Source organism: Macaca fascicularis, chromosome 8, assembly GCF_037993035.2.
Source record: "Macaca fascicularis isolate 582-1 chromosome 8, T2T-MFA8v1.1".
Lineage (NCBI taxonomy): Eukaryota > Metazoa > Chordata > Mammalia > Primates > Cercopithecidae > Macaca > Macaca fascicularis.
The window spans coordinates 78,391,535-78,406,421 of record NC_088382.1 but is presented as its reverse complement, the minus strand read 5'-3'; the positions used below and the strand labels follow the sequence as shown (position 1 = coordinate 78,406,421).

The window sequence follows — 14,887 nt, the reverse complement described above, 5'->3', positions numbered from 1 at the left end:
AGAAAGAAAATAACAAGATTTGGTAAATATATGAAGAATTGGAACCCTTGTATATTGCTGGTAAGCATGTGAAATGGTGTAGCTTCTTTGAAAAAAGTTGGCATCTCCTCGAAGTTACACATAGAATTATCATATAACTCAGAAAATCAATTACACAGTAATATAAATTATTATAGTGTCTATATTATATAATATCCATTATCCAAATAATGAAAAAGGTAATAAAAATGCTTGTATATGAATGTTCATAGCAATATGATTCAAGATAGTTAAAAGATAGAAGCATACAAAACACCCATCAGCAGATGAGTGGATAAACAAAATGTGGTTTAACCACACAATGGAATATCATTCAGTCACGGAAAGGACTGAAGTAGTGTACATACCACCATGTAGATCAACCACAAAAACATGCTAAGTAAAGTAAGTCAGAGACAAAAGTTCATACATTGTGATTTCACTCCTATGGTATACAGGAATACCTTGCTTTTCTGTACTTCATTTTGCAATGCTTTGCAGACAATTTTTTTTGTTTCTTTACAAATTAAACATTTGTGGAGACCCTGCATTGAACAAGTCTATCAGCTTAATTTTTCCAACAGCATGTGCTCATTTTGTGGCTCTGTGTAATATTTGGTAAATCTAACAATATTTTAAATTTTTTCCATCAGTGATCTTTGATATTACTGTTGTAATTGTTTCCAGGTGCCACAAACCACACCCATGTAAGATGGTGAACTTAACCAATAAATGTGTGTGTTCTGTCTGCTCCACTGACCACCCATTCCCTCACCTCTCTCCTTCACCTTGTGATTCCCTATTCCCTGAAACACAACAATTTTGAAATTAGGCCAATTTAAAACCCTACAATGGCCTCTAAGTGTTCAAGTGAAAGGAAGAGTTGCAGGTCTCTGGAAAAGATAGAAATGATTAAGCTTAGTGAGGAAGGCATGTTGAAAGACAAGGTAGGCTGAAAGCTAGGCCTCTGGTGCCAAACATTTAGCCAAGTTGAGAATGCAAATGAAAAGTTCTTGAAGAAAATTAGAAGTGCTATTCCAGTAAACACGAATGGTAAGAAAGTGAAAGAATCTTATTGCTGATACGGAGAAAGTCTGAGTGGTCTGGATAGAAGATCAAATCAGCCACGACATTCCCCTAAGCCAAGGCCTAATTCAAAGCAAGGTCCTAACTCTCCTCAATTCCATGAAGGCTGAGGAAGCTGCAGAAGAAAAGTTGAAAGGTAGCAGAGGTTGGTTCATGAGGTTTCAGGAAATAAGCCATCTCCATAACATAAAAGTATAAGATGAAGTAGCAAGTGCTGACGGAAAAGACACACCAAGTGACCCAGAAGATCTAGCTAAGATAATTGACGAAGGTGGCTTCACTAAACAACAGATTGTCCATGTAGACAAAACAGTCTCATGCTGGAAGAAGGTGCCATTTAAGACTTTCACAGCTAGAGAGAAGTAGTCAGTGCCTGACTTCAAAGCTTCAAAGGATAGGCTGACTCCCTTGTCAGGAGCTAATGCAGCTGGTGACTTTAAGTTGAAGTCAATGCTTATTTACCATACCAAAAATCCTGGGGACCGTAAGAATTATGCTATATCTACTCTGTCTGTGCTCTATAAATAAAACAACAAAGCCTGGATGACAGCACATCTGTTTCCAGCATGGTTTACTAATCATTTTAAGCCTGCTGTTGAGACCTACCGCTAAGAAGAAAAGCTTCCTTTCAAAATGTTACTGTTCATTGACAATGCACCCAGTCACCCCAGAGTGCTGATGGCAATGTAGAAGGAGATTAATATTTTCATGTCTGTTAACACAATGTCTATTCTGCAATCCATGAATCAACAAGTTTCATCTGGACTTTCAAGTCTTATTACTTAAGAAATACATTTTATAAGGGTATATCTGCCATAGATAGTGATTCCTCTGATGGATCTGGGGGCAAATAACTTGAAAAAGTTCATTAAAAAGATTTACCATTCTAGATGCCATTAAGAACATCTGTGATTCATGGTAGGAGATCAAAATATTTATATTAATAGGAGCCTGGAAGAAGTAAATTCCAACCCTCATTGATGACTTTGAAGTGTTCAAGACTTCAGTGAAGGAAGTAACTGAATATATGGTGGAAATAGCAAGAGAACTAGAAATAGAAGCGGCGCCTGAAGATGTGACTGAATTGCCACAATCTCATGATAGAACTTGAATGCATGAGGAGTTGCTTCTTATGGATGAGTAGAAAAAAGTGGTTTCTTGAAACAGAATCTACTCTAGGTGAAGATGTTGTGAACATTGTTAAAATGTTACATTAGCTTCGTTGATAAAGCAGTGACTTAAAATACTGCATCAACTTAAAATATTGCATCAACTTAGTTGATAAAGCAGTGACAGGGTTTAAGAGGATTGACTCCAATTTTGAAAGAAGTTATACTCTGTGTACAATGCTACCAAATAGCATCACATGCTATGAATAACTTTTTCATGAAAAGAAGAGTCAATTGGCTCCATGAGTCCATTGGCAAACTTCATTGCTGTCTCATTTTAGGAAATTGTCACAGACACCTCAACCTTCAGTAGCCACCACCCTGATCAGTCCACAGCCATCAACATCAAGGCAAGGTTCTTCACCAGCAAAATGATTATGACTCATTGAAAGCTCAGGTGATTGTTAGAATATTTGGCAATAAAGTATCTTTATTTAAAATATATACATTGTTTTCTTACACATAATGTTGCACACTAAATAGACTAGAGTAGAGTATAAATATAACTTTTTTAGGTGCTGGGAAACAAAAAAAATTGTGTGACTGACATTGTGATATTCACTTTATTGCAGTGGCCTGGAACTGAACCCACAATATCTCCAAGACATGCCAGTATCCAGAATAGATACATTCATAGAGACAAAAAGCAGGTTGCCAGGGGCTGGTGGGAGGTGGGAATGTTGAGTCACTACTTACTGGGTACATGATTTCCTTTTGGGATGATGAAAATATTTTCAAACTAGATAGGGACTAGGTAGCATAATATTGTGAATGTACTGAATGCCACTGAATTGTACATTTTAGGATAATCTTATGTTAACTTTATGTAAAAAAAAGTCTTGGGGTGATTTTTTATAAGCCATAGTAACTGGAACATCTCTAAAAATTGTTTATCTCTCTTCAGGTATGATTTTGTGTTTGTTTGTTTTGTTGTTTGTTTGCTTTTCTATGTGACTTTCTTGAGTATAGGGTTTATAAATATTAAGTCAATGTAGTTGATAGTCTCGTTCAAATCTTCTATATTCTTACTAAATTTTTTCAGTCAATTTATTCTGTTTACATCTTCCTTTAGTTCTATAAATTTTTGCATCATGTATTGAGAACTTTTGTTATTGGGTGCATAACCCTTTAGTAGTATTATGTCTTCTTAATTAAATAACCTTTTATGATTATGATATGATCTCTTTATCTCTGGCAATGTCCTTTGTCTTGAGTTTTTATTTTGATATTACTCTAGCCATATAGATTTCTTTTTGCTAGAACTTCAAACTGTTTGTATCTGCATATTTTTAGTATGTTTCTTATATTTTAAAAAATCTATACTCTTTATTCAGTCTGACAATACTTGCTTTAATTGGAATGTTTAGTACATTTATATTTATTATAATTGTGGGCACATCTGTACTTCAACTTACAATATTGGTGTCCATCTTCTATTTTTCCAATCTGTCCTTTCTTTCTCTGTTACTTTTCTCCTGTCTTTGTTTTGTGAGGATGAATGATTTTTTTCACATCCCATTATAATGTGTCTACTAATTTTTAATTTAAGCATTTTGTGCTAGTTCTCAGTAATGCTTTAGAGAAGAAAAATGCATCTTTAATTCATCACAATCTATGTGCAAAGATATTTTATTACTTCAGAAATAATTTGTTTTAACAAGTATTTCTAAAGAATAACCCTTAATCTGTTGTGCTCTTATTGTCGTATATATTAATTCTACATATGCTATTTTTTTAAAAAAAACATGCTATTTTATTATTATTTCTGCTTTAAAAAGCTTGGTAACAGTCTAGTGAAACTAGAGGTTGGGAGTAGGTTACCTGAGTAAAGAGGAGTATAATCAGACACCAGACCACCAGCAGCACCCTGTGGCTAGATAACATCCTATAAAGAGCACAGGACCTGCACAATGAGCGGGCCTTTAGGCATTCTCCTCTTAATGATGAAGTGGTCAAATCAAGAACTGATTCTATAATTTAGTAATCTCCTAAGGTTTTGAACTTATCATGGAAGAGAGCAAGAGTAAACAGACAGAGAGGTAGGGATCCATGATGAAAAGGGAGACTGAGACTTTATTCATTGCATTTTTTGTTTCTTCCTTTATTCATTTTTATCATTTAGAATTTATTAATTGAAACAGGCACTATGTTGGATATTACTAGCTATACTGTTGTAAAAAAGACATGCAAATTTTAAACTTGAATATTTTTTTAAATGTTTGAACCTAATTCTATATACCAAAATGATGAAGCGGGACAATTTGGTTACAATCACAATTTGTAAAGAACACTTTAAGTTGTTCACACTTCATATAATTCTCACAAGAACTTGAGTGGTTAATGCAATATTTTTTTATGAGTACCACTATGTAAATGAAGCTGCTCATAAAGTTAAATCTAGTTGCTTTCACAAATGACCCAGATGCAGATTCCAGTTAGCACATAGTGGTTTTCAAACATTTTCAAACAAAGATAAATATTTTCTGCCTACTCCTTTCTCTGTTGAAACTAAAATCAAACATCTCACCCTGTAACAAGCACAAGGAATTGATGTATAAGAACAGCTTGCAAGCTCTCTTTTCTTCTAAGAATAGCTGTGATTTGCTAGAGGTTCCTGAGATTTTTTGACATGTTTATACATATGTGGGGATAGCAGAGCACTGGAGAATCCCAGTAGCTACCAAAGCAGTGGGACATTGAGAAAGAAGAGATATTTAGGTGGTATAGTTTGGATATTTGTCCTCTCCAAATCACATGGTGAATCTGATCACCAATATTGGAGGTGGGGCCTGGTGGAAGGTGTTTGGGTTATGGGAGTCAACCCCTCATAAATGGCTTGGTGCCGTCCTCACTGTAAGGAGTGATTTCTCACTCTATTAGTTCTTACAAGATCTGATTGTTAAAAAGAGCCTGGCGCCTCCCTCCCCTCTCTCTTTCTCCTTCCTCTCGCCATATGATGCGTGTGTCCCTTCACCTTCTGCCATGAGTGGAAGCTTCTTGAGACTCTCACAAGAAGCAGATGCTAGTGTCATGCTTCTTGTACAGCCTGCAGAACCGTAAGCCAAATAAACCTCTTCGCTTTATAAAATACCCAGCCTCAGTCATTCCTTTGTTGTAACATAAAAACAAAGACATTAAAGTAGTAGGGAAGAGAATAAATATAGGGACTTCCATCACAAATTAATCAGTAGGACTTCAGGAAAATCCCAGATGAAATATATTTTTTTTAATTTTACTAAATGTTTTGAATAGAAATCTTCTTTGCTTCTACTCTAAGAGATTTAATTTGCTTTTATGTACTTCATTAAATATAGGTAGGTACTGCTTTCAATATGATGTAATGCTGCAATTGACTATGAGAGGCAAGAGACCTGCTCCGTGGAGTTTATATTCTTCAAGGAATATTATATTCAAAAAGGGTCTAAGTGAATTACACATGTTTGAGAATATAAGCAAGCAAATAGATACATATGAATAAAGATCAAATGCAGAGTAAAAGTGAAATTCACTAAGATTAAAGGCCAGAAATATCAGATGAAAAGTTGGGCTTCAATGACCACCTTTTCTTCATTTTCTTAACAACATAAACTTACATGCTTTGAATAGCATTTGAATAAGAAACTTCCTTACATGATTTGGAGTCCGTTGATGGTGGAGAAATATTAGACACAGCAAGGTCACTTTTTGATTTTTTAGGCTTCTTTGCATTTAATTGCCAAGGTTTATCATAGCTTCTGAAATCCCTTCTTGTTCCTTTGGATTCTGTTAAAACAAAATATATATCAAATCGCAACAAAGTGATTTCAAGATTGAACAAAAACCAAGTCCATGAGTCATTAAATACACTTGACAAAACATACAGGTCACCTCAGATCAAAAATAATGTACACACACAAAAGTACTTCTTGTTTAATTTCATCTGTAAATTCGACTTTTAAATCTGCTATGAATCAGTTTTATATATGCATATGATTAAGATTACATCATATAAAACTATGAAATTGGCAGGGTGTGGAGGCTCATGCCTGTAATTCCAGCACTTTGGGAGACCGAGGTGGGTGGATCACCTGAGGTCAGGAGTTTGAGACCTGACCAGTATGGTGAAACCCCGTCGTCTCCACTAAAAATACAAAAATTAGCCGGGTGTGGTGGTGGGCGCCTGTAATCACAGCTACTCAGGAGGCTGAGACAGGAGAATTACTTGGACCTAGGAGGCAGAAGTTGCAGTGAGCTGAGATTGTGCCACTGCACTCCAGCCCAAGTGACAGAGACTCTGTCAAAACACACACACACACACACACACACACACACACACACACAAACACACACAAAAAAACCAAAAAACAAAAACCCATGAAATTAATTTGAAATGTTTTTCAGGCATGGGTTCCCTTCACTTAAAATAACATTCTGTGAATGTCATGGAATAAAGCATTGCATTCTATTGTAAATAAAAACAAACATTTCAGTAAATTTCACTCACTTGATGCCACCTTATCTATTATAACACATAAAATCATTGATATTCACCTAAATCAATTTATCTTCTATTGCAAGAAAGATAAATTTAAATCAATCAACACTGTTACTTTGAAATTCCCCTTAGAAGGTGGTCACTGTCTTTGCCATTCCACAATTAAAGGGCCTTTCAAGAGTTCATCCATCTTGACTTCTTTTACAAGAATTTCATGTTTTTATACAGAACAATCTTTTTCCTCATCCCCATATCACCTGATAACTCTTTCTTCATCTCATTTATTCCTTCTTCATCTTCCATTCCTCTAATCTATGTGGCATTCTTTAGGGTTTCTTTATGCCTTCTTCTCTTAATTTACAAACTTAAAAACCACCCTAGTTTCATGGATGACTCATGAGTCTTTCTCCGGCCACTCACTTATAAATAACTAACATACATCATTACACATTAATGGATTCCTCAAACTTTCATGTTAAGGTTGTACTTAACTAGCTGTTACCCAATTTGTCCACCTCCAAAATCCCATTAAATGCCAAAAAGCCATGAAAATTCTAAAGCATTAGGAACATAAATATTTGTCCATGATCTGCTAGAACCCAGGAAGTATTTCCATAGATAAGGTTAAGAGAGGATATAGGCCAGTCAGAAAAAGAATGGAAGATTTCTAGGTATCTACCCCAAACTTGGAGTCATCTCCTTATGTTGTTTCACAGTCTTTCAGAATTTGTCTTTCTACATCCATTCGTGGACTATCAATTCTTCTAATGCAACATAGGTAATGGGAGAAAAAAACCTTGATCATAAAATATAGCATCTCATGATATAAAGGAATATTAAATGGAGCCAGAGTGGAATGAAATGAATGTTGTGGCTTTCTTTATTCTCTACTTATAGCAAGAAAAAATCCGTATTAATTCAAATAATTTAGCAATGATATGTTTATCTAATTCATTGGAAAGAGATAAGAGATAGTAAGTCATGCATCAATTTTGCAGAAGCTTAAAGGATTCAACTAATATTGAAAATGTTAATAGCCACCATGATTTCGCCTCTCTAAAGTTTTGAAAAGAATCCAAATAGTTCCAAGATATATGGAGAGAGAACAAAGAAGAGTCCACCTGCACTATTTGTTGATAAATCTAGAACTGGATAGAACATTCCTCACTGAAGTGTGAATAAAAAAAGAAAATATTATTCTAAGAATCATTTAATAAAAAACAAGAATACAGTATTCACAATGCAGAGGTAATCATAGTTTTAAAAAATATTTATAATGGAAAGCCATTAAATGTTGGAATGTGACTGTGACTGTTTTGTCTTCTCAGCAAAAATAGAAGAAAGTGGACTCAATGAAGCCAAAAGAAATTAGAAGGGAGATAGGCTAACCAACCTATGAATAAAAATGTAACTGTGTACAGAAATAATAAAAAGAAGATGAGATAAAGCAGCAGCAACAGGAAACTAAAATGCAATACCAACATTTAAATTTGTGTTCAAAGCCAGAAAGAGAAAACCGATAGTGTAGAAAATTGAATCAGTGACACACAGAAAACACTTTGCTTGATACACTTCTCTAGAGGACAGTCAACAAAGGCAAATACAATGCCAAATGAAATGAGAAAAACAGAGAACAGTAAATAAGACTCAACTTACACATAATAGATTTTCCTGAAAAATCATAGTTGACATTCCGGTAAAACTTTTGAATATCAGAAGTAAAAAAATTTGTAAGTATTCAAGAAAAATCATTTGTCTTTTATTCCTACAAAGGAATAAAAATAAGGCTGTTTTCAAGATTCTCCTCCACAATATTAAATGGCAGACTTTTAAGGAGAAAATGTTGTGTCCCAAGTTGCTAGATATATTTAAAGGCAACAAAACAATATCTTCAGATATTTCCAAAAAGTATGATACTCATGCACTTTGAATATTGCAACGTTTTCTAGCTAATTAAAAGATGCACCAGGCTGGGCATGATGGCTCACACCTGTAATCCCAGCACTTTGGGAGGCAGAGGTGGGCAGATTACGAGGTCAAGAGATCAAGATCATCCTGGCCAACATGGTGAAACCCTGTCTCTACTAAAAAATACAAAAAAATGTTAGCTGGGCACGGTGGTGCATGCCTGTAGTCCCAGCTACTCGGGAGGTTGAGGCAGGAGAATCGCTTGAACCCAGGAAGCAGAGGTTGCAGTGAGCCAAGATCACGTCACTGCACTCCAGCCTGGTGACAGAGCGAGACTGTCTCAAAAACAAAACAAAACAAAACAAAAAACCAAAACAAACAAAAAGATTCACCAAAATCAGTAATTCAAAATTACAGTCAGGGTTTAAACTGGCATTATTTACCATCATTCAATTATAACCTCTTCAGTTTCATTCATATCCAACAATTCATCTATGCTTTTCTCTTCCTGCCTGCCGTACTTTCCCTCTAAAATTTTTCCCCTTCCTCTGGGCCATACCCTCCACATAAACACTCTTCTATCTTCAAATGTCCCCTTTCATGTCTTAGCACAGCCCCCATTCTTCCCACGATAGTGTTCCCTCCTCTGCAGCTTCCTGGGATGATAGATGCTCTTGCCCCATGTCCCATGTTCCACAACCACAGGCTGTCGAAGCAGGGCTGGATCTCCTGTTTCAGTGAGGCTTCTATGATTGAAGCCTCAAGAGTAAAGTAAAAGTGTCTGTTCTCTTAAGGGAAATGTCACTTAGCTATACTACTCATTTCTCTTCATTATCACACATTATCACCACCTTTTCGCCTCTGATCAATCTCACAGCCTTACTTCAGACAGTGGCATAGTCTTTTCCTGTCTCTTGTCCTTTCAATAACTTGAAATAAACTATACTGACCTATTTATCCTTAGACAAACCATGCATCAAGCCTCATACTTCCTTGCCCTGCTCAACTCTGAAGAGCTTCGCTTCCCTGATATTTCTGCTACCCACAAACTAAAGCTGCCCACAGGATTTTCTCATTATCTGGAATCATTCCACATCAAACATCTTGATCTCAAATATCACAATCTCTTAGCACAGCTTGTATCCTTCTGTGTTGCTCATATTTTCACCATATTGATCTCCTGAAAGTTTTGATTGGCTTTCTCTGTCTGAACCTCCCCCTCCACTTGCTCTCTACTTCTCAGACAGCTTGATCACCTGCAGTTTGCTCACAAATACCCTCAACTCCTTTTGCAAAACTTCTCCCACCCTTGCTGTAGTAACACAACCACAATTCTCAAAGCCTCCGAAACTGTTTTCTCTCTTCCTTCCCAGAACTTTCTGGGCACTGCTAGAGAAAAATAACAATCTTACTCATGGTTTCCATGATTCATTAATAATAATTAATTCATGTCCTCGACTTCAGTTAGGCCCCAGAACTGCATGACAATCTTTTTAAAAAATTTTCCTTTGCTAACTCTTTTTTCCTTTCTCTTGGTGACTTTCCATAATTGGTGCACTTACTTCAGTCTTCCCTATCTGACCCCCCAACCACTTGTCTTGGCAAATGCCCTCACCACATAATAGAGAAAATTTAGGGCACGTGAAATCATCTCACACTTGCCTTCTCCCAGTCCATCCCATACGCTATCTATAAATTTGACCCACATCTTCCTTTATTCTTTCACTCTTACTGTTATCTGTATGAAATTGAAGGTCACATCTGGGACTCCTGCTTTGACCCATCCTCAAAGCTTTAGACTCACATCCAATACCTGCTAAAATTATCTACTCAAGTGAGCCGCAAGAAATTAAAATTCATCAACAGGTACTAAGGGAACTGATAGAATAACATGGTAGTTCTTAACCATGATCTCTTTCCCATGGTATTTCCTCCCACATTATCCCCACCCCTCAAATGCAGACAGGACTTTTAACTTGCTTTGAAACAGTAGAATATGGCAAAGGTGATGAGGTGTCAATGCTATGATTACATTCTAGTATATAAGATCCATCGTAGTAGATTGGAATGAGAAAAATGCCCTTGTTAACTTTAAAGAAGTGGGTTGCCGGCTGGGTGCGGTGATTCACAACTGTGATCCCAATGCTTTGGGAGGCTGAAGTAGGAGGATCACTTGAGCCCAGAAGTTCAAGGTCATGGTGAACTATGATCATGCCACTGCACTAAAGCCCAGGCAATAGAGCAAGACCCTGACTCCATTTTAAAGAAGAAAAAAAGAAGGAGGAAGGAAGATGAAGAAGAAGGAGGAGGAGGAGGAGGAGAATAAGAGGAAAAAGAAGAAAAGGAGGAAGAATTAGTAAGCTGACGTGATGGGAGAGACATGTGGCAGGGACTCTGGGTTGCACCTAGGAGGCGAGAGTAGCTCCTGGCTGAAAGTCAGTCAGAAAATAGGGACCTCAGCCATATAGCTGCAGAAAATTAGTTCTTCCAACAGCCCAAATGAGCTTGGAAGCAGATTCTTTCCTAGTCCAGCCTCCAGATGAGAATGTAACCCAGCCAACAAGTTGATTTGCAGCCCTGTGGGACCAAGCAGAGGACTCAGCTAAATCATGCACAGACTTCCGACACGTAAACACTGAGGTACTTAATGTGTGCGATTAAAAATGCAGTTGGCCGGCGCAGTGGCTCACATCTGTAATCCCAGCACTTTGGGAGGCTGAGGCCAGCAGACCACGAGGTCAGGAGACCAAGACCATCCTGGCTAACACGGTGAAACCCCGTCTCTACTAAAAATACAAAAAATTAGCCGGCTGTGGAAGCGGGCGCCTGTAGTCCCAGCTACTCGGGAGGCTGAGGCAGGAGAACTGCGTGAACCCGGGGGGCGGAGCTTGCAGTGAGCCGAGATCGCGCCACTGCACTCCAGCCTGGATGACAGAGTGAGACTCTGCTCAAAAAAAAAAAAAGGAAAAAAAAATGCAGAGTTCAATATACTCCTATCTCTTCAGCTACTGATTTATAAAATATGGACTCACATGAGCTACAGCAAATTCATAGATACTCATCTGATCTGCATTTATGGGTACCATCTTGGTACCTATAAACCAAAGCCCCTGCCTACCTACCCATTCTACTTAGAATCTAAACCCAAGAAAGTTAAGGCCAAGAAGGCATTCATACGAGATACAACCAAAAGAAGACCAAAATCCTTGCATGGGATCCCATAAAGCATGAAGAGGCGGAGAGAAGAGATAACACCATCCAAGGAAAGTCATTTGGAGTACAGTCGGATTTCTACCGGAATCAGACAAGAAGTTGGTTACCCAAGCAATGGGCATGAGGGGATTTGGATTTGAAAGTAAATGTCAAACTAACAGACCAATGTGTAAACACATTTTATGAGCAAAGACTGAGGTCATGTCTACCTAATTCTTTCACCAGTGTTTACTGGGGAGATGAGGCTATTATACACTCAGAAAACTAGTTCCCTGATGTAAAGAGTCAGTGAATCTTCCCAAGGTTTACTACACAGGATAAAATTGGGGCATGGAGAAATAAAGAACAATCATCAATTTGGGCAACAAGAAAAGTAATCCTGTAGAACTCTACTATTATCTTTCTATATAGATAAGCTATAAGCATTTAATTCAAATTATTCATTAAAAATAAGTTTAGGATAACTAGTTTGCATTTATACATGATAAAATCTTTTGATGCAAATCTGAATCTTATCTGTATTAAAATGGAATGTGCTGATTCTTATATTTTGATACATAATACATTACAATATATTCAAATTAAATAATTTATGACAAATTTTAGCACGTAGGTAAGGTCAGAGATGAACACATGAAACCTTCAGTAACTATCTATCTAGATTTATCTTATTAGAATCAAAGGGTTTTGAAATTTTGACATTAAATGAATCCCAAATTAACTGCATATATATTCTTCATTTACCTGATGTTTCGCTTTCTGCCCATAGAGCTGCAGATCCAGACAAAGTTCTTTGAAGTTGTCCACGGTTCCCTTGTTTAGACTGAAGATGGTCAATGAGAAATGGGATTGGCTGGTCAGGTGTCTCAGTTATTAACTTGGTCATTAATTCCTGAAGGCAGAATAGAGTGCACAATTATAATTAATAATAACAGCAACAATAATAGCAAACACTTACTTAGCATTTAATATTGTCAGGCACTGGTCTAACTGCTTTATATACAGCAACTAACTTCGTGCTTATAACAATATTTTCAGACAGTTACTGCCCTCATTCTGAGGAAACAATAGCAGAGAAGTAAATTGTCCATGTTACAGAGCTAATATGTGGCAAAGCCAAGATACATTTATTTTTTATTTGTATTATACTTAGCCAACAACATACTAAAAGTTTAATCTAAATTCCTTTAAAATTATAGCTTAAGAATTTTAAACTTCAGTTTGCTGTTTTGAGAGATATCATTATAAACTAAACTTTTGCTAAACTTCACCATCTACCTTATATAAATGTCATTTTTTTTCTTCTTAATGGTATAAAAATAACAAAAGTGAAGAAATTTTTCTTGGAATTAAAGAAACAAGTAATAAGCCACAGACTTACAGAAACCAAAAAGTGTCTTAAAGTAGTCTCCAAGAAATACAGAATTTTCTTTTTGTAAAAATTCCTGATGCGTTTCCTTCCTTCTTCCTTCCTTCTGCTCTTTTTTGAGTTGAGCAATGGTGAGTTATCTACCTGCAAGGCAGGCTGTTCCATTTTGGACAGCTCTAATGATACTTTAAAGTGGGCTGAAATCTGCCCAAGGGTAAGATCTACACTTTTTTAAAAAATATTTTCCAGTCAGGCACACCAAAGAGCAATCTCCAATTTGCAGTCCATTAGAATCCCTAGATTGTTCAAATATGAACAGCTGTCAAGCCACATGGATATCATTTTGTGCTGTGTAATTGGGTTTGTGAACTTATGTGCACCATTTATATTCATATCAGTCACATTTCATCTTGTTGGTTTTAGCCTAGAATTCCAGTCTGTTCATTGCTGTTTTAAGCTCAGATTCTGTGAGAGGCAGTGGTTCTAGTGCTCAAAAAATCAGATATTAAGAGAGCTAACAAAAGTGTTACTGGAAATTCCCCAGTGCATCTTTTTTTTGTTGGTGGTGGTCTGTTTCCTTTGCCTTGAATGATGTTCTCTCATGGTCAGATGGCTGGTTTGTCATCCTTCATTCTCCAATGATACCTCTACGAGAGGTTACCCTAACCAATCTTCAGAAGTCTTTATTACTTTATCATTTTATCTTCTTCACAGCATTTAGCACTCTCCAGAATCATTTTGTTTAATATTTGCTCACCTGTTTGTTATCTCTCTCCTCCCCCACCCCTACTGTAGCACTTGGAAAAGGACTTGCTTAGTTTGATATCAGTTTTCTCTGTAGGGCCTAGAACTCTGCCTAGCTCATAGCTGGTGCTGAATCAATACCTATTGAATGAATGACTCAATGAATCAATCAACCAATCAATGCTTGCTTTATTGACTACAGGTAGATATTAGTAACTAGAGTCCCTTATTGTGCCAATAAATAACAATTAAACCTTTCATAGCCCAGCAAAATATAGTGCTCAGACATGCTATATAAGAAACTTCTGTTCAGGTTATCTAAGGGATATTTATTTACATTTTTAAGTCTAGGAAAACATGGCTTTCTCTGGGCAGAGGTTAAATGGATTTTGCAGATAACAAGATTCCAAGTTGATCACAGAGTCATGGATTAAATATTTCTGCATATTTAAAAAATGTGTAGATTGAACACAGAGTTAGAAGTAAAAAGAGCAAAGGATTTTTACCACAAATACATTATGATGCAAGATATTTATTAGACAAGTGTAATACTTTGTATATTCTGAAAAACAAGTAAGCAAACAGTTGTCACCAGTATTATTCATTTCTGCTATTTAATATTTCAATTATCATAGTTATAAATAAAAAAGGCCATTCTGCTACTGTTGTGGAGGTAATTGTAAAGTAATGCAGAGTTCAATTAAATCCTAATTATACATCTGTGGAATGCAATCTAAAACATTTTGGATTTTACCTCTATTATGTATTATGTTTTATTTGAACTAATTTTATATTATAAAGAGTTTCGGAAAATAGAAAAAAAATAAATAGAAGGTACAACTGGATTGCAATTGTCACAGAATATCTGGACACTCAGATAAAGCAAAATTAAGTCAGGTAATGGAA

The 14,887-nt window shown here is 36.4% G+C and overlaps 1 protein-coding gene across 19 annotated transcripts in view; it reads right to left on the bottom strand.

Moving 5' to 3' along the window:
• C8H8orf34 (chromosome 8 C8orf34 homolog) overlaps window positions 1-14,887 on the bottom strand; it is a 496,138-nt gene that overhangs the window by 376,778 nt on the left and 104,473 nt on the right. For all 19 annotated transcript variants that reach the window (XR_012416463.1, XR_012416464.1, XR_012416465.1 and 16 more), the window contains exons 2-3: window positions 12,613-12,760; window positions 5,904-6,035 (exon numbers count right to left, since the gene is read on the bottom strand). Coding sequence is in view for 16 of the 19 variants with exons in the window: in XM_065519322.2 (XP_065375394.1) it covers window positions 5,904-6,035; window positions 12,613-12,760 (280 nt within the window). In the remaining 3 variants the exon portion in view is untranslated. The remainder of the gene's footprint in view (window positions 1-5,903; window positions 6,036-12,612; window positions 12,761-14,887) is intronic.